General features: G+C 39.3%; 1 protein-coding gene across 1 annotated transcript in view; it reads right to left on the bottom strand.

Moving 5' to 3' along the window:
* Positions 1 to 1876: 1876 nt before the first annotated feature.
* Positions 1877 to 20472, bottom strand: part of VAPA (VAMP associated protein A) — a 43190-nt gene continuing 24594 nt past the window's right edge. Inside the window, exons 3-6 of the mRNA XM_075314543.1 lie at positions 15281 to 15384; positions 12428 to 12508; positions 12164 to 12310; positions 1877 to 7920 (exon numbers count right to left, since the gene is read on the bottom strand). Coding sequence (XP_075170658.1) covers positions 7804 to 7920; positions 12164 to 12310; positions 12428 to 12508; positions 15281 to 15384 — 449 coding nt within the window. The 3' untranslated portion in view covers positions 1877 to 7803. The remainder of the gene's footprint in view (positions 7921 to 12163; positions 12311 to 12427; positions 12509 to 15280; positions 15385 to 20472) is intronic.

Below are 20472 nucleotides of genomic sequence, written 5' to 3'. Positions count from 1 at the left end.
AGTAATTTTATTCAAATAAAATGTATTTTTCTAAACGCAATTATTGCCTTATCTCCTTTTTTCCCCCGGTTGTATATGTTCTCTGGAGTAGGCTCCTTGCCCTAGGAGGCACTATTTAGTGGTCCCCCATGGTGATATATATACTATGGCTAAATTGTTGTATCTTATTGAAGAATGGCCCAAAATCACACCTGAGCAATGCATACTAGTTTCTCAATACAGCTGTAGTGTGTGTGTGTGTGTGTGTGTGTGTGTGTGTGTGTGTGTGTGTGTGTGTGTACATACAATTATATATATTTATTACACACAATCCCACCCCCAACACCCCCCCCTCCCCCACATAATCCATTGACTACAAAAGCAACAGGCTTTTAAATTAGAAATGCTCCATCTTCTCACTCACAACTCCTCTTGAGGGAATACTGCTGATACTCCCAAAATTTTCAGGTGTAGTTGACTTAATATGAAGTGCATTTAGTTTAAAGCTAAATATTATTGTAGTCTTGTATTCCTTTTGAAGGGGTTATAGTAATGAAAAAAAAAACAATATTAGATTTACACTTAATTAAATACAAGTCTAGATGAGGAAATCTATTTGCAGGATCCTGGTCCTATCCTCCAGCTTCATCAGTATGTCCAGTGCCTCATTGTGCATGCATACCAAGAACAAAGCCCAACCTACAAAACAGGAGAAGCTACCAAAATTCAAGCGAGTAGGAGGCAGATCTCACTACTCCCATCCTGCAGTCACTGAATACTGCAGGAGAGTTGACTAACAACACATCCTGCTACATCTTCCTATGGCTGGAAAGTCTCCACCCACCTGAAGTGAGGCCTGGCTATACTCTGAAGGAGTTTAATCAGCTCTCTCCTGGGAGTGTTACTGCTGTGATCTATCCCCAGCCAATAGTAATTATATTAGACACTTACTCCCTCACACCATGCCTAATTATAAGTTGAGCTTTACTTGGTCTTCTGGGCTCTGTCTGGTTGTGTTCTGCTCAGATTCTGATATTGCCCATGCTTGCCTTTCATTTATCCCGACATTCTCACTTAACATTTTCTACATTGCCTGAACTTGTGCTGCATGCCCCAACTTCGGATTGCTTTACTGTGTTTGTGCCCGCTGTACCTTGTATGCCTGTCTTGACCGGTAGTCAGCTGCTACACATCCAGTGACTGCTCTGCGAGTGGTACCTGGTGACTACCTGGATCCCAGCCTATCCTCACCCTTAGAGGCTCTAGTGAATTCCAGGTAGTCACTTAGTTATATCCTTTCAGAGTAAGCTTGGCCAGGGACAGAGTAGGTCCACACCCACCAGCAATATATCAGGATTTTCAGTGAAAACTGCTTCTCCAACCTCAACCATTAGCAGGATGAATCAGACCCTGGTTGTATTTTTGCTGCAGTGTATGTTTTACTCTGAAAAACTGCAGATTTTCAGAGAAATCATACTTCGAAAAGCCAGTGTAGGTCTCTGCATTTCAGATGACTAGTCCAAGGCAGTTCCTGGCAGCTTCTCCCCATCAAGCACCACTAGCCTGACATGTCATTCAATACACAGACATAGGAAGAGAATTGTTTTGGACTATTCATCTAAGACAAGATCACCAGATGGCTTTTCAGAGTAAAATATACACAGCTGCATTAAAACACAACTCATGTCACATTCACGCTGCCTGAAATACAGGCAGCATGAAGCAACCATCAGATAACCTTCATGAAAAATAACCCATTGGTAATATGTGAGAAAAAAAAAAAATAGAATAGATTATAATGCACCATAAAAAAGCCACTGCGATGATAAAGAGGCCAAAAAGACTTCATCCTTCATGTCATACTAAATTACATTAATAAGACAAGCAAGCAAAGGAAGACGCTGAAGGAACAAAGACAGTTTAATTCATATTTCATAATTTAGTACGGTAGACTTCTTCCAAAGACACTGCTGATAGCAAAATATTCTGAGCATTACATTTTATATACAACATTAAAGAGGATCACTATGAATCAAGGAACAGTCCAAAATTTTACAGCACCCAATGAAAGACTGATGCAATTTTGCACTAAATTTAAGCAAAACCCCACATGGAACCCTAGGGATGATAAATCATTAAATCAAATTGTGCAAATGACTGTATTCCTGAAAGAAATGGAAATACGTAAATCAGAACAATACATATTTATATAAGATAAAGTCTTCCATTGCTTCGTGAAATGAGTTCTCCTTTAGGTCATGATAGTACGACCAGAAATTCCAGTCTGGAGTTAATCAGGGCTGCAAGTAGGTTATTTACACAAAGTCGTCACATGGATAAAACTAGTCCAGGTTCAAGCAGTAATGCTTCCTTTTAGATGTCTGAGTTCAATTCAACAAATATATTCTTCTTTCTTGCTACGTGAATGCATTTTCACAATCAATGAACTGGAGTGATTAACTCTGCCCAAAATATCTAAAGGCGCAATCCACCTGAATGGTCACTAGAGCACCTACATTTCCAAAGCGCATGACTTCATGTTGACTGCAGTGGAGTACAAGACTTTCCTCCAAAAGTATAGATTGACGGATTCCATTTCACACAAAAGATTAAATGAATAAGGAGGTATACTTCTTATAGTACATATATACTTCTATTTTATTGTAGCATCTTCAATGGGTGCTGGCCAAATATACAATATAGCAGTCAGCTCGATGGTCATGGTCAACAGCTATGGTTCTCAACTCAAACATGCTTCATCAGTTTGGCCAAATGAGAAGTGAGATATGCCCAAAACAGGCATCTGACAAAGCCCATTTCATAGGTGAGTTAATACCAATGCAGCTAATTTTGATTCTGTTAAGTTAAATACATATTATATAATTATTAGCCTCTTCCCAACATGAAAAATGTCAATAGATGCCATTGACATTGAAAGCATAATTTGTTTAAATATTTAATAATCAATTACACATTAAAATAAAGAATGAACATTGTAATATATCTTATCAGACAAATTTGCTTCTTTCTCTGCCCGAATCGATGGGTTAAGTCTTCACTAAATAATGATCAAATATGGAGATAGTCAAGGAGGGGGCGGAGCTCTGCCTCTAGCTCCTCCCATCATAGAATCTCATCAGTAATAGCTGCCATTTCCTCTCAGTAATGGGAAAGTCTTCACTGAATACAGATTTTACCTCAGAATTGAGAATTTTGATAATTATTGATCAATTCTGGCAGAGAAAGAAGAAAATGTGTCCGATAAGATATCACAGATTTGCTTATTTTCATGTGTAATTCCAATGGTAATTAAGATACATTAAAATCTGTTACACTCCTTGTTAGGGAGTTGGAAAAATAATTCCCTATCCCTCCATTAAGATGCAAATTCGTTTCAACCCAAAAAAAAACAAAACATTAATATGTATATGGGAACTTTCTTTTGTTTGTTAAATTAGAAAACATGAATTTTTGGAAACTGTTTGTTATTGAGTTTTATTACTTTTCAACCCTTTGTTTTCCGCAGCATGCATACCATTTCAAACATTGCAAGCTGCTCAGTGCAGTTCTGCAAAAAAATCTGTCAAAAAAGATCTCTGTAGGCTCTGTTTGTTACCCCTCTTTCTCTGCTCCCCCAACACTCAAAAAGCTAACATGCCTTTTAATTTACATGTTATCTGGTTGCAGAGATGTCAATCAATCTTTCTGTTCTCGTGAACACAAATCTGGGAGCTTGTTAGACACTACATTAAGCAGGGAAGAGCAGAACTCAATGTATGAAAATACATGCAGGCTACAGAAAAGAAAAAAGTTCAACTTTTTTTTTATTAAATTCAATTTACACACATTTCAGAAAAAAATATCTCCAAAAATGTTTGCACTCTTTAAAGACCAACTCCTCCAAAACTTTCAAACAAGGTCAGGTTTGATAATCTTTAAGTCGAATACTTCACTCACCCACATTACAACAGTCAAAGAAGTGGAGATATAGGTGTGAGGTGGGCTCCACATATTACAAAGCAATTTGGTTTGACAGTGACAGTTACCAGACTTTAACAGCCTCTCTGTAGTAAACGTTATCCTATGCCACAAGGCTAACGTAAAGCGGTCCTTCATGAGAATCGCAAATAACTCTGCACTCTTGGCATACTGGGAATTTGTGACCATCAGTGGAGCAGAAAATTATTCAGGTCTTCAGCACACAATTTTAAAAATGTAACTTCGATGTTAATTTCTTCATGATTTTAATTAAAGCCTCAGTCATAAGACACTTTTTTTCTATACATCATGCTATTTAGAATATAATAAAATGTACAGGAGAAGTAAGGTCCTCCATGCCATTCTCAAATCTTTTTCATCCAAACTATGAAGATAAAATTGGAAATATCACCAAAACAAGATAAAAATGAGAAGGAAAAACATGCTTTTTGTTTGTAAGCAGGTAATCATGACAGACTTCTGAATCTTGTGCTAAATGTGAAATAAAAATATGAGGTTGTGGGAGGGGACAAAAAAAAACAAACAAATCTTAGATGAAAGAATCACTCTTACTTGGAAGACTTCATATGCATGCCTGCCATAAAAGACCGAGGACTATGGATATTGCACTAATATCTGATGTGGAATAGAGGAAAAAAAAAAATATAGTGTTAAAATTAACTTCCATCAAAAAGTGTAGTTTAATAGAACTGTAACGGCTTTCCAAATGAAAAATGGGCAAGTGGTCAACCTCAAACACTATTGTAGATTTGTGTGTAACCCCTGACTATGGAGAGTCACAAATTACAAGAGAACCGACAACCAGACAGCTTGGATTGCAAATAAGTGGTCAGACTCGATCAAATAAAAACCGCATTCACCCGTCCGATTTTCACTTACAAGTGCTATTCGGGTTTTTCACAGATAGCACTTGTACCTGTGATAGTCTATGGAGCCATTCATGTCAGCGATTTTTCACAGAGCGGTCCAAGGAAAATCGCGGAAACAAGTCCAAATTTAATCCAAGGATTGAATCAATCGGTATAGCAAGTCAATGGGTCCGTGAAGAAAAAAAAAAAAAAAAAAACCAGGCTACACTCCGATAAAATCAGAGTGCTGTACAATTTTCACAAACTCAAATCAGAATGAAGGTGGTGGAGAAACTATGTACGTTTCCCACATACAGGGAAAAGCAGACTGAATGAACCCCATATAGGAGATATAGAAGCAGAATTCTGAGCTCATCTACTTCTTGTTCAACTTAGTTGTGTTGTTAACTCCCGGGGTGTCTAAATCCTATTATACATTCTTTCTCTATACACTTTGCTGTCCTGGCTATATACACTGTTCTGTGACAAGAAAAAGTGCAAGTCTGTGGGACAGGGGGCAGAGAATGTGCAGCAGACCACCAGTACACACCTTGGGATGTCAAAGGCCACAATGAGAGCTTTAAAGAGCCACATGTGTCCCCTGATCTGCCAAGTTCCCAAATCAGTGGCCTAATAAGAGACTACGTTACTGAGGATAGTCTCAGTAGGCTGAATTTTAGCTTAATGGCATTTCTAACAGTCAAAACTATATAATAGGCAATGTATGGGATATCAGACAAACTCTGCATCAACGTCTTAGTAAATAACTGCAAACAGATTTACCTCTGCTCAACAAATGTATCTTTGACAATAACTGCTGCAGAAGACATCCATGTCTTAGGCTACCATGGTCCATTTGCAATTAATCAAAAAAAAGCACAGCTAGATAAAAATTGCAGAATACCATCTTTTAAAATGTGATAGTTCATAAGTGAACATGGAAAGGGGGGGGGGGGTAAAAACAAAAAACAAAACACAGCTTTAAGTGTTCATGTTCCCATCTGCGGATGACTCACTGCAATTCCCGGCAGATAACTTTACTACACATTTCTTAATAGGATACACAAGGCGAAAAGGAAACAGCCAGACACAAAAGGGAATCAAAAGGCACGTAACCCACACAATGATAGTCAGAATTAGGCCAGGATATTTCTCAATAATAAGCAGCATGTATAGTTATAAATGAAGAACACTGGATTAGACAGAGGTAAGAACGTGTTGTAGTGTTTAGAAGTGGTGATGTCCTTTCTGCATTGTACAAGTGCACTGAAAAAAAATACAAAATTAGTGAGCGCAGAACTCATTCTACCGTATAAGATATATTGCAGCCATTTTCAGAATATAGTAAAATATAAACACGTTAATAAACAAAAAAAAAAAAAAAAGTTTTCAGTAAATATAAAGACAGATTAGACAAGTAGGGGATCCCAAAACAGACTAAAGGCGAGATCAGACAGGGGGCAATCCATGTGGCCGAACTTCACTCATGCATAGTAAGCAATGGCTGCATAATTGGCATTGGACTACCGTGAGTGGGCAAGCTGCAGTATTTGATCTCACCATAAGGCATCCAATCACTAGGACAGACCCCTTTCTATAAAGAAACCGATGTGTGCTACATGTATATGGTGTGCTGCCTCTCAATCACGCAGTACATGTATCCCCAAAACTGGAGCGGGAAAGAGCTTATACATGAGCCCTCTTGGTGCTACTGTGAAAGTAGGGAGGTTAGTGTGGGTAGATACGGACTCTAAATTAGCGAGGCTCTAATATATGTCCAATTTCAAAAGCGTTTTCCCAACATTTAGAATGGGTCAATAGATTCTTATACAGAAGGAATATAACCATTAGGTCTTTCAGAAATCCTATAAAAAAAAAACAAGCAAAAAACAAAAAATGGATGGTTCGGTGTTCCCCATCTGTGGTGATGAGATGCCATTATGGGCAATTCTGGTTATACTGTATGGCAGATAGGCAAAGAACCGAAGTGTGTCCAGTCAGTTCATCTCCACAAACTGGGAACATGGTTCCCCAACATTCAGTTTATGCTTGGACCCAGACCAATAAAGCAGTTATGGCATATTTGTATGCCAAGTTTTCTGAAAAAAACAAATTGTAATGAAAGGTGTGCTATGATCCATGTTGCTTGCATATATTGCTAAAATCCAACAAAAATCTTGTGGGAGCGACCCACGAAGAAAAAGGTCCTGTACTTGTTGAATGAGCAGGGGTGGGATCAGCGTACCTTATCTAATACTGATCAGCTCTTCATAAGCTTTCAATGCACCTATAGAAGTGACAGACACAAAGAAAACCAGTTCTTACAAGTACCAAAACCAGCGCAATACACTGAACTTTGAGAACGTTTTCTATCACACACACGTAAATGCTATCCAGCAGGAAAAGGAACTTTTTTTTCTGATTTTTTTTTTTTTTTTTAATTTTGTTCAGTTGTGAATAAGATATGAAATGATGGAGACAAAAAAATAAATAAATCTGCCTCACTCCGAGAATTAAACTGCCGTCACAATGCAAAAGAAAGGATTTAGCATTTACAATTGAAGACACCATCCCATGATACCTCGATCTTATACCTGAAAGAGATTAGCAATCTAAGGAAACCATGTTGCGAAGAAGTGAACAGATAAAATTTTAAACAATTAAAATAACATACAAAAAAAGATCTTTCAACTTATTAAAACCACAAAGAGATCGTCTGATTAAAGTGGTCTCTCCCACAGAGGACTGAATGTGTGACAAGAGTCTTGATCCTGACATATGAACACACACTTTTGTCCCATCGCCAGTTTGTGTTTTTTTTATTTGCTTTTTTTTTTTTTTTCATGTGAACTGTGAGACAGATGATGCCCATAGGCTGCTGTACATAAACTTATGGCAGCTCAATAACTTCCTGGCTGGGAAGGGAAAAAAATGGAGGAGAAAAAAAAAAAAAAAGGAAAGCACTTCATGCCTTAATTTACAAGATGAATTTTCCTAAAAAGAAACCAATGAAAATTGCTGCAATAACGACAAGAAGTGATGGGATGGGGTTGCCTTGATCTTTCAGCATTCCTCTGCCCTTCCTCCTCTCCTCCTAGAAAAACAAAGAGAAAAATAAACGAAAACCATTTTCAATGCGATTCAAAAATGAAGAAGGGGCAGAGATAAAACAAATGATCAGATAGACATCATAATGGAGACCAATGGGTGCTGGTGATGTGTCAGTTATACTGCTGTGACCAAGCCGATTGCTACTACTAGGTATTGCCACTAAATATTTGTACGTTTAACAAGGTAGAGATTTTTTTTTAACATATTCCTAATATTGATTTAGCTCTATATAATACATAAAACTCTATATGATACTTAGGAGAAAGAAGTGCACGGCAAATAAAGGCAGATTTTTATTAATACATCTAATAAGTTAAAATACTGAGGCCCCGAGTCATCAATGCGAATACGCCTGAACAATTGGATCGTGTTGGATAAAACAAATTAGGTGCTGGAGTAAATTGTTTCTATAAAAAAAATGATAAGGTTTTCATTATTACCAGTGTTCTAATGTGGCACCGGCGCCTTTATCAAATTAAATAAAAAAGTTTTTATTTTTTACATAATAATTGTGCAAGTACTACGCAGGATAATATAAAAAAATATAATATAATATAAAAAAATATAATATAATATAAAAAAATATAATATAATATAAAAAAATATAATATAATATAAAAAAATATAATATAATATAAAAAAATATAATATAATATAAAAAAATATAATATAATATAAAAAAAAATATAATATAAAAAAATATAATATAATATAAAAAAATATAATATAATATAAAAAAATATAATATAATATAAAAAAATATAATATAATATAAAAAAATATAATATAATATAAAAAATATAATATAATATAAAAAAATATAATATAATATAAAAAAATATAATATAATATAAAAAAATATAATATAATATAAAAAAAATATAATATAATATAATATAATATTATAATATTATAATAATATTATAATATTATAATAATATTATAATATTATAATATTATAATATTATAATATTATAATATTATAATATTATAATATTATAATAATATAATATAATAATATAATAATATAATAATATAATAATATAATATATATATATATGAAAAAAAATAAAAAATTTTGGGAGGAGTCTATTTAATCCAGCAGCACAGCCCACCTGGCGTACTTTTATCCAACTGGCTCCAATATTTCCTGATGGATTCATCCAAGAACCACGGGGCAGCAGTGGCTGTTTTTCTTGCCTACATAGGAGCTGCGAATGTCACAACCTCACACGGACAGCGTTAGCTGCACTTACTCCCTCTACCTCTATACGGATTTCACCTATTGTATGCTCTGTTCCCCATATCTAGATTTTGTCCGAAGCCAGAATTATGAAATATATATTGCTTTAAAAGTCACAAAATTTTGGCACAATGCAGAGTTGTGCAAATATTTTGCATTTTGGCAGTTTTCATGCCAGGTTCACCAAAATGGAATGGAATTTCTCACAAGGTCGTGTACTGATCAGATTAATTGATTTTAGATTTTGGTAGATCGGGCATTTCTTAAAGCAGTAATACCAAACATGTATACTTTTTAATTTAACTGTTTTCTGATTTGAACTAAGGCTTTTGTGGGGGTTTTTTTCTTTAATTTTTTTTTTTTTTTTTACCTTTTTTAAAATTTATTTTACAATTCCCCTTAGGAGCCTTTATGGATCCACAGTTTGATCACTTGTATATTTCTGTTGATCAGAGCTGCCAACTCTGATCAGCAAAAATGCACGGTTCCACTAAGAGCTACAGGTCTGTCGGCACTTACAGGAAATACGTCATGGTCCCGCCAGGGGTCATCACATGACCCTCAGCTACCATGACAACCATCGTCTCCCTGTGATCATGTCACGGGGCCTCCGAAGGCGGCGGGTAAGGCGCAATTGCCGCCATGGCCATATACATAGGCCATATACATAGCGCTGTCATATTTTGACAGTGCGATCTAAGTGGTAAGCAGGCACAGGTGGATCGCGGATCCACCTGCACCTATTAACCCACATAGAAAAGAAAAAGAGCGATCAGACATCTTATTGAAAATAAGTTTTTATTAAATAGGTGTAAAGATGGGATAGAGAAAACATACACAATAGGGTGCACAAACCCCAGTGAAAAAACAGGCCCAGGAGGGTAGCAATTACAGGGTCTGATGACAAGTAATGAGTATTTTAATGTTCACAGCAGACAAAGATAATGCAATACTAAGAGTTACAATACTTATATTTTATGAGTCATGTCTATTAACAAGGTGAACAGATGAATACTGCTAAAGAAATGCCATAGGCCAATATATACCCCCCGTGACCAATATTAAACACCTGATTCTGTGCGTTAGAGCAACCAACAGTGAAACTATTGAGGCTTACCAATATATAAGTATATACCGCACAATATACCGGGTAATGGCGCCCACTCGACGGACGATCGTTTCGGCAACCCCTGGCCGGCGGGTTACTATATCAGCAGAAATGCTTGTCTGTTACAGCCAGTACTCTGCCAGCTGTAAAAGGAAGCGAGTCATGATAGCGACAGGAGTCATCACATGACCCTGTGCTACCATGGCAACCATTGGCTACCCGTGATCACTTCAGAGGATCGCCGATGGTGGCGAGTAAGTGTGCGTTACCCACTGCGGCCATTTGAATCGCGCTGTCACATTTTGACAGTGTGATTTAAGGGGTTAACAGGAGCGGGTGGATCGCGGACCCACCTGCGCCTGTGAGGCAGACATGTCTGCTGTACAAATCAGCAGACATGTGCGGGAACCGCTGCTGGCTCACGGCAGCAGCCAACGATGATCACCTCTTCATGATTTAGGCTGTACCGTTACGTCCTTGATCGTGAAGGGGTTAAAGAAAAATATATATTTTTTGCATTGCTGTATTATGACAGCTAGAGCTTTTTTATTTTTGAACTGACAAGGCTGTATGGGGCTTATGTGTATATATACATATACACATATACATACATACATACATACATACATACAGATACACACACATCTTTATCTAAGGAGTTACACCAGGACAAACATATTAAAAGACAAAGGAGAAGTACACACTTCTGTTTTTACTTCTCCTTTGTCTTTTAATTTGATTTTATGCTTGATGAATTAATAAAGATATCATTTTTATTAACCTTTCCAGTGGAGTTTTTTGTAGGTTTGGTGGTGTATAGCTGTGTAGTGATGTCAGCAGCAAGGAGAAAGTGATTTGTATGCTCCTTCATGCAATGAAGTGATAGAGGAAACAGCAATGTCAGAAGCGAGGAGACCAATTTGTGTGCCCTCTCCTGGATAAGGACAGGGATCACAAACGGAGGTTTATCTCCAGAACTAGGTCTGGACAAGCCAGAACAGTCAATTAACATCGATGGAGTGGCAGTACCGTAATTAAATTAGTCGGTAGAGCAGTGCACCAAGGCATTTAAACATACCAAGAGTGCAAATAGCAATTTAAATAGAATATTGCAATAAAGTTGTTGAAACCTGCATTACATTAGTATTGTAACCACACTAGTGATAAGCATGATCTTTTTATCTGTGATGTTTTCTATGTTCTACATAGAAAGAAGAGCAGGAATCCATCGGTTCCAGTGTACTATGTATGGGAGATATTGTAACAGCTATTCTTTAGGCCGGGGCCACACAGGGCACTAGTGCGATGCTCGCATGACACTCAGCTCGCGCTGGCAGCACAGCAGGAGCCGAGTGTCATGCATCCATGTGACTGAGGTCAGATTGTTCGAGCGGACCTCAGCTGCGGGGGGGGGGCGGGCCGGCACGGAGGAGGGGAGGGAGGGATTTATCTCACTCACCTCCGTAGCCGGCTATTGCGATGCACCGGTGTACCGCGAGTGCAGTGTGATTTTTCTCTCGCCCCATTCACTTGAATGGGTGCGAGAGAAAAGATTTCTCGGTCCGATTAGGGCTGAGAAAATAAATCGCTCATGTGTGCTGACACACAGGCTAGAATTGGTCCGAGGGGAATGCGATGTCTTATCGCACTCCACTCGCACAGATTTTCTCGCCGTGTGGCTTAGGCCTTACTCACTAGCTCAGAGGACTGAAAATTTGGGGGACTGCGGGGAAGAGAGGGGGTAGATGCATAAAACTAGTCAGAATAACTCCTCACGTACACAACATTGTATCCTGAAAAATTATCTGAAATTATGGCTTTCTTCTAAAATATCAGACATTGTTACAAGTTGGAAAAATTAAAGTTGGATCTTACTTTCAGCAGCTGATTTTCATCTGAAATTTTTATCATCTCAGTCTGAAGTCTCTTACACTCCTCCATGAGCTTCCGTGTTTCAGTGTCATCCATGGAAGCACTACCCTTAGTAGGCAGACAAGTAAACAATTTTGTGGATTCATGTGTCTAGATCAAATACAAAAGGAAAAACATTTATAAGACACTCAACAATGCGATATAAAAAAGGTAGAAGGCGACTACAAGCACAGATGGAAATGTCCGCTAATAGTAAAATACTCTTACCGGCTTCTCGTGTTCATGTGGCATATCAAATACACATTTTAATTTAGAATCCATTAGATCATCAGGTTTTGCTTCTTTCCACTGCAAGGAACAAAAATACATTTTACACATACAAACTACTAATGGAAAGCCCAATCACAACCACCACATCTGGTTGTTCTCTACTGCATAAGAATATGTGATATAAAGTTTTGTCTTGTCTTTATATATATATATAAAAAAAAAAAAAGTCAATTCTGAGAAAAATTATCTTTTGTGTAACATGCATGAACTGGCAGGATGCACCACTAACTGATCGACAGAGGTCTAACCACTGGTACCATGACAAACAAGACAGAGAAGCGGTGCTCAGTAAAAATTAAAGCCCCTTTAGAATGGTATTTAAAGTTTTTTAAATGGGTAAAAATCAAGCACGTTCAAGAACAGAGGGAATTCTTACTTTTCAGTTCGTTGCTGGGGTACCAGCCCCTTGCAGTCTTAGAATGGTCGGTTACCTAGGTAAGAAGCCCACACTATTTGTATGTATGTGTTTTACATGTAAAAGAGTGGAGAAGTGTCAGGTAGCACTATACAGATGGTTAGCTATTAGACTGAGGCCACAACCCTCCAGCAAGTCACTAAAAAGTCACAGCAGGCCATTTGCTGCAAATAAAACAGCTGAGTTATTGATAAGTCACATACAATTTGTTGATCGGTGACAGAAACATGTTTGGAAACACATGCAACTCTGCTGTACTGGCAGCATATAACAAGTTGCAACGTGATTCCATGGGAAATCATATCTAATGTTACAATGAGTCATTTCAGTGTCACACGACTGGTAGCTCCAGCCTAACTGGTGCAGTGTGACCATGTCATCATCTAGGTAAGGAGTAAAAGTGACATGGCCATGCACGAGTGCTGCCGTGTCATTGTAGTATATCGGAGAATGGAAACACTTGACTGAGAACATCTTTTAGAAACTGCAATGTAGAAAGCGGAGTCCATGGTCTCTTTCTGTATTGTGAATGGGAGAGGAGAGGACCTCCAGCCCTCTGATATCGTCATAAAAATGGAATGTGTACCTATTAGATATTTATGTTGTGACGTTTCATTGCTGTCCATTGTGGTTGGTTCAATATGGAAATAAGGCCCTCCGATCCAAAAAAAAAAAAAAATTAAAAAAAAAAAAAATAAAAAAAAAAGGAGTTGTGTGCCTCTGCGTTAGCGCCTGCTCGCAGCAGTCGGAATCTAGCCGGATTGACACGTTGTGTTTCACAGACTGCAAAATGAAAATTTGTTCCACTAAAAACATGGAAGAGCGTGCTGATCGGACCAGTGGTGCAACCATGCCACAACATCTAACGGTCAATCTGCAAAAGCACAATGCCACGGGCAAAAGAGCGGTGCGCACCCCTACAGTTTTCACACTTGAACAACTCTTTAGCACTTTTCTTTAAAGGGAATTTGTCAGCAGGTTTTTGGTATCTGAGAGCAGCATAATGTAGGGTCAGAGCTACTTATTCTAGTGACGTATCACTTAGGCTGGTTTCACACATCCGGTTTTTACAGTCAGGCACAATCGGACGAAAAACGGATAAAACTGATCTGTCACCGGATGCGTTTTTTCCCTCATTGAATTGTATTAGCACCGGATTGTGCCTGATGCCCTTGCGTTGCATCCATCGTGCACCAGATCGGGTGAAATTTCTGTGTCCGGCTGCCGGAAAGAACACAGCATGCAGCGTTTTTTTGACTGCGGCAAAAAAAAAAAAAAAAACACGCCCTGCGCCGCATCCGGCGTTGTGCGGCATGTTATAGAATCACAGGCTATGTACGCCTGATCCGGGGGCATGCGGCAAAAAATGGAAATAGGGGCCAGATTTTTTTTTTTTTTTTTTTACACAACTGAGCATGCCCAGAAGAGGTAGAAATTATTTTCTGGTCAGAAAATCTCTCTCTCTCGTCGGTCTCTCAGCCTCTCGACAGTCTCTCCCTCTCACCCCCTCTCTCATACTCACTGATCACTGGCGTGGCGTGACGGATCCGTTGTATCAGGCACAAGCCGGATTGTGCCTGACCGCAAAAAACGGATGTGTGAAAGTAGCCTAACTGGGCTCCTTAGTATAGTTTTCATAAAAACCACTATTTGATCAGTAGGAGATCATCATCACAGGACTAGTTAGCCTACTTCATGAGCTCAGCATAACCTCTCACCCTTATTAGCAGCTGTGTACACCATATATGGGCAGAAAGCTGCCAATCAGTGGTATGGGTGGGGTTAAATAGCTCCATGTTCAAATAAGGGTTGGATCTATAGTAGAGAAAAAGAGGGATTTTATCAAAATGACAGCAAGCATCCCAGCAAGTGACATTGCTGGAATTAGGGTCCTCTACAATATGCTGCACTGCGTAGCAAAAATCTGGTCACAGGTTCCCTTTAAACTATAGAATAGGCTCTTCGACCTGTTACTGTCCAGGTACTAAACATCAGATCAGTGCATGATGGCAACTTGCATAGAAAATGCAAAAAAGTGTCCACCACCAATTGTTTCTAGAGGGCAAAGGAAGTTCTAATTTTGAATCAGTACCAATAAGTGATCTGTGGTATAGCTTAGAAAACCTTTTTAACTGAGTTGCTAAAACATTGATGTTCAGGACCTACCCTTCGCTGGGGGTTCAAAACCTGGCACCCACACCAATTTGCTCATATCTGGTGCTGCGTTTACCACAAGCATACAGAGTACAGAGCCAGAACAGCACAGCTCCGTACAATGTAGTGGCCGCTCTTGAGTTTTGCTGCTCGGCACCTAGTCGCTGTTTTATGAACGTGTGGTGTCCGGGTTCAATAATAATAATATCACTCTTACTTACCACTGTTTCCATGTCTGTTATATTTGATGGAGCAAAGATGGTCTGCACCATGAACTTGTGCTTACTCTTTTCATTTGGATCATAGTCAAACGGCTGTAACATTACTGTTTTAAAAAGAAACAAAGCACGAGTTACCTGGAGGAAATCCATTACAGATACAGTATAAAACTTGTCATGAGATTGTCGTCAGTAACTTGAGGCAGGGTTGTACAGTACAGATTAACTTTATACACATGTGGTTGGGAAGACTGAAAATAGAAAGTTTTATCCTTGCTGTCCACCAAGCGAATTTGACACAAATTGAAAAAATAAATAAAATAAATTAAAAAACACTAAATATGTTGGGCCCCTGAGTTTGGTGCAATGAAATGGAGTGACTTATTGAGGCGAATGCAAAGGTCCTGTACTGTAGTGCACACACTCACTCCGTGGAGGAACAGGCAGAGGGGAGTAGTGTCCTACAAATCAGCAGCGTGGAGGAATCCCTGCCAGCAGCATCAGAGAATATATAACTTCCATGGGAATATTTGTTTAAGGGGCAACCAACTTCAAGTTCATTTAATGGCTTCCATACTCACTGCTTGTTGCACCAATTATACTTACTAGCGAGATATGAGCGGTGGTCACGGCAGTAGACCACCGCTACTGCCGTGACCACCGCTCATATCGCGTTCCCTGGGCAAACTCTGCAGGCGCTCTATCACCCTCCATATCTGTCTCATTGTCACATCACCACTGCGACTGCTTACTGCAAAATGTGAAGAACCTTGCTTCTACCTCTATGATACGGTCGTCCTATGTGGCCCGCGCAGTCTTGCTTTTGTACATGACGCAACTACCTTGAAAAAGGGGGTAAAAGCCAAAACGTTGGTTGTTGCTCTAGTCGAGGTCCACTTTTTGCAGTCTGTCAAAATAAATTCACCTGCATTCATCATTTTGTCCTCAATTACTTTATTTTGAGTGCTGGGGTTACATATACATATATATATATTCAGTAATTTTCCCTCAAGCACCAGTATTAGCAGTGAGCCTGAAATTTACCATTTCCCGATTAGCAGTCAATGAATGGCTGCAGGGCACACACGGTTTAATGTCACACGAGTCACAGGAGACCCGATGCAGACATCTGAATACTATCCTAGTAGTAGACAATCCCTTTCAGTATTTTTACTAAAAACATCTCAAATGACAATATTATCTAACCCAGTAAATATAAACAAAAACACCTTTTAGAAAGGAGCAGGTGACTACGTTTGGAAGCACAAGAATCATCAGAATGTCGTTCTGCAGCTTTGGTCCAAACATGATTAGGTCAAAACCTGCCTGTCCAGGAAAAAGACTTCACTACCCCCAGGAGTCCGGGAAGGAAGTTCAGTGCAGAACATCTGCCTTTAAACTTTTAGTGACCACAAAGTAAATATATGTCACATGGGCACACAAGATATATGAAGCCTGTACCACAGCAGATAAATGCTGGATGGGTATCGCAGCCGGCATATGTCGTTAACAGCATTGGTCAGAGTGACTTCCAATCTCTGCTGCTTAACCATTTAAATGCCTGTGTCAATCACTTCTAACATCAAATGATCGCAGGTTCAAGTCCTGTCAAGGGGGCTAAAAAGATTAAACACAAAAAATATATGATTAACTCCCTGGTGTCAGTGTCACAGCCTGTTTTATGCTGACAGAGCATTCTATTTTCTTTTACTTCTGTATTGTCACTCCAGGAATTGTATTTTTTTTATAGCAACAGTTATATGAGGGCAGAATTTTTTTTGTTTAATTATTTTATAAAATGTGGTAATACAACAAACACTTAATCAGCAGAAACATAGGAGCAACATTTAGAACAGCATTATTATATCAAACACATCTCAAAGCATCAAAAGGACTCGCTGGTGGTGGCTGCAGTTCATAAGGGAAAAACATGGTGACAGGTTCCCTTTAAAGGGAACCAATCACCAGGATTTTCGTGTGTAACCTAAAGCCAGTGCTATGCTGGCACTATCAGGCGGATTCTATACATACCTGTAGTGGTCAGCGCAAGTGTTTAGGTTTTGAAATCCAAGAAAGTGAAGTTTATAAAATTAGCTGCTTGTTGAGTGACAGCAGCTGAGGATCAGATAATATATTCATAGTTATCCCCTCCCTGTTAGAATTAGCATAAGTATTATACAAACGATTCACTTTGTGGAAGGACCTGTGGTGAGGTCAAACCCATGTGACCAGAAGAGGCGGGGTCTCAGCCACAAAGCTGGATACCAGGTCACATGGATATGACCTCACACAGGTCCTTCCACAAAGTGAATCGTTTGTATAATACTTATGCTAATTCTAACAGGGAGAGGGGATAACTATGAATATATTATCTGCTCCAGTGCAACTGTCACTCAACAAGCTGCTAATTTTATAAACTTTACTTTTTTGGATTTCAAAACCTAAACATCAGAGCTGACCACTACAGGTATGTATAGAATCAGTCTGATAGTGGCAGTATAGCACTGGCTTTTAGCTTATATCTGAAAATCCTGGTGATTGGTTCCCTTTAAGGGTATGTTCACACAGGGTGTTTTTGCAGCTTTTTTTGCATATATTTTTCATTGGTTTTATGCAAATCCATGCTAATAAACGCTGCTTTTACAGTATCCAGCAATCTCATACACACAAACACACGCAATTTTTTTTCCTGACAAATGTCAACCCGCCAGAAAAACTGCACCAAAACCGCTGGTTATTTCCTGCCAAGAGATGAGGTTTTGCTACAGTTTTACTGCAGGAAAAAAGCAACAAAAATGCACTGTCTGAACATAGTCTAAAGCTACTACAAGAAAGCCATGAACATGCAAGAAATTCAGAAAGTTGAAACTTTTGTGGCCATATTTCAGTTCCTCTCAACTGTTCAGTTCTATGTGCAACTGAATCTACAAGGTGTTGAAATAAGAGAACGTTCCTTATTGCCTCCAGTCTGAGAACATGATGATTTAATGCAGTTGCAAAAGATTTGCTCTACATTTGAAACTTAGTCCCCTGTTCCTGCTCAAAGGTTTTCTAGTGGTTTGAGATCGAGTGACTACATAAACACTAAAATTACTTCCAACATTGGGGAGCCTGTGTCTACTATAACTGCAGTGCTGTTAGCTAATGGGACTAGATCCCATCCGGGCTCTTCCACAGCTTTGTCCCACCACTTTCAATTTGGTACATGTTAAGAGATGGTCTACACCAGTGTTCCCCAACTCGAGTCCTGAAGAGCCACCAACACTGCATGTTTTCAGGATTTCTTTAGCATTGCACTGGTGTTGGAATCATCACCTGTGCAGGTGATTAAATTATCATTTGTGCAATACTAGGAAATCCTGAAAACATGCACTGTTGGTGGCTCTTTAGGACTGGAGTTGGGAAACACTGGCCTACACCAAACATCCATCATACTGGGGATTATTACAGTTTTAGTCATTTTCTGACCAACTTGAAACAGTCTGACAAGTCTACCTGGACCAGAGGGCTCTTAGCAGCTCCACAGATTTGATGCATCATTGTCTGCAAACCCTATAAAAGGGCTACGTGTGATAAATCCGAGGACATTAAGGGGTATTGAGCTGCTCACACCTCCAGAATCTTGGAGATCGTCTTATTTAATGGTTCATATTTTTTAGGCTCCGTTGACCGCCGCTGCGGTGCAGTTTCCAAAATAAACTGTGACAACCAGATTTGTGGCATGACAGACAAGACACTTTGTTGTCATCCACTAAATGTCTTATAATAAAATCTATAGAATTAAAAAGGAAAAGGAAAAAAGGAAAAAAGATAGAAGCCTCATGTAGATGATACAGAGTCAGGTCATTTACACAAAAGGTGGCAATTATTCTCCAAAATGACAAACGTAAATCACTACAGCCAGGGATGATTTGATTACTAGATGATCTGTTTCTCATGACATTCTTTCTGAATTAGTGCAGCATATTATTCTATTTCATGGTAATGACGGAGGTCTCCTTCCTCATGAATTTCATGTGACTCTGCAAAACTACATTTGAACATCAAATAAAGCTTAAACTTTACCATTTGCCTAGGAGATGAAAACCATAAACAGTACTCTGACATCAGCACAGACTTTAACCTACCGACAGCATTTGCTTTAAATCAATAGCCTGAACAAGGACTTGGAATACCACAGCATTTATAGCGTTTCCCACAAGTGCATCTAATAGAGGGAAGGGGAAGCAGGGCATTCGCTCTACTAAAGTCCCAGTAGGCACAGAACCTACTTCTCATCTGTCCAAGTCTTGCGGTCTGCTGCACACTGCCTAAGGCTAGGTTCACATTTCCGTTGTTTTGCATCAGTCACATGCGTTGCTTGACACATGTGACTGATGCGTTGTACAACGGATGACAAAGAACAGAATTCATTGTCGGACTCCGTTGTGTGCGGGGGACGGAGTGCGAGGTGGGTGGAGCCGAGGACGTCAGTGCCGCGGTCTGCATGGCTGGGGACGTGTGTGTGTGTGTGTGTGTGTGTGTGTGTGTGTGTGTGTGTGTGTGTGTGTGTGTGTGTGTGTGTGTGTGTGTGTGTGTGTGTGTGTGGGTGTACGTACACATGCGGAGTGCGGGAGGGGGCGGAGCAGAGCAGGGAAATGTCAGGCTCCCTGCACACATAGCCAGGGTAAAGTAAATATCGGGTAAAAACTAAGCAAAGCACTTTGCTTGGTTACCCGATATTTACCTTGGTTACCAGCGTACACCGCTTAGCGCTGGCTCCTTGCACACATAGCCAGGGTAAATATCGGGTAACTAGGCAAAGCGCATTGCTTGGTAACCCGATGTGTATCCTGGTTACGTGTGCAGGTAGCCAGAGAGAGTATGCGCAGCGAAATCCTACGGATTGTGCTGCTCAAAAAAAGTTACAAGCTGCGTTCCTTCCGCCCCGCGATCAGTCGGGCGGAGGATGCAACGCAGCATCATCAGTCACAATCCGCCGCTCATACAAGTCTATGGGAACAACGGAATCCGCCAAACGGATTCCGTTGTTTACCAGAGCGGATTGTGACTGATACAATTTAACGGAAGTGTGAACCTAGCCTAATCATAGACAACCCCTTTCAAAATTGGGATTGCAATGCCCATGTAGTGCTCCCAACAGTCCTTATGGTCAAACTGTGCCAGGGTCGGCATTTCCCCTACAGTTTTCATTG

Source organism: Anomaloglossus baeobatrachus, chromosome 6, assembly GCF_048569485.1.
Source record: "Anomaloglossus baeobatrachus isolate aAnoBae1 chromosome 6, aAnoBae1.hap1, whole genome shotgun sequence".
NCBI lineage: Eukaryota > Metazoa > Chordata > Amphibia > Anura > Aromobatidae > Anomaloglossus > Anomaloglossus baeobatrachus.
The sequence above is the reverse complement of the archived record's forward strand: the minus strand, read 5'-3'. Positions and strand labels throughout refer to the sequence as shown.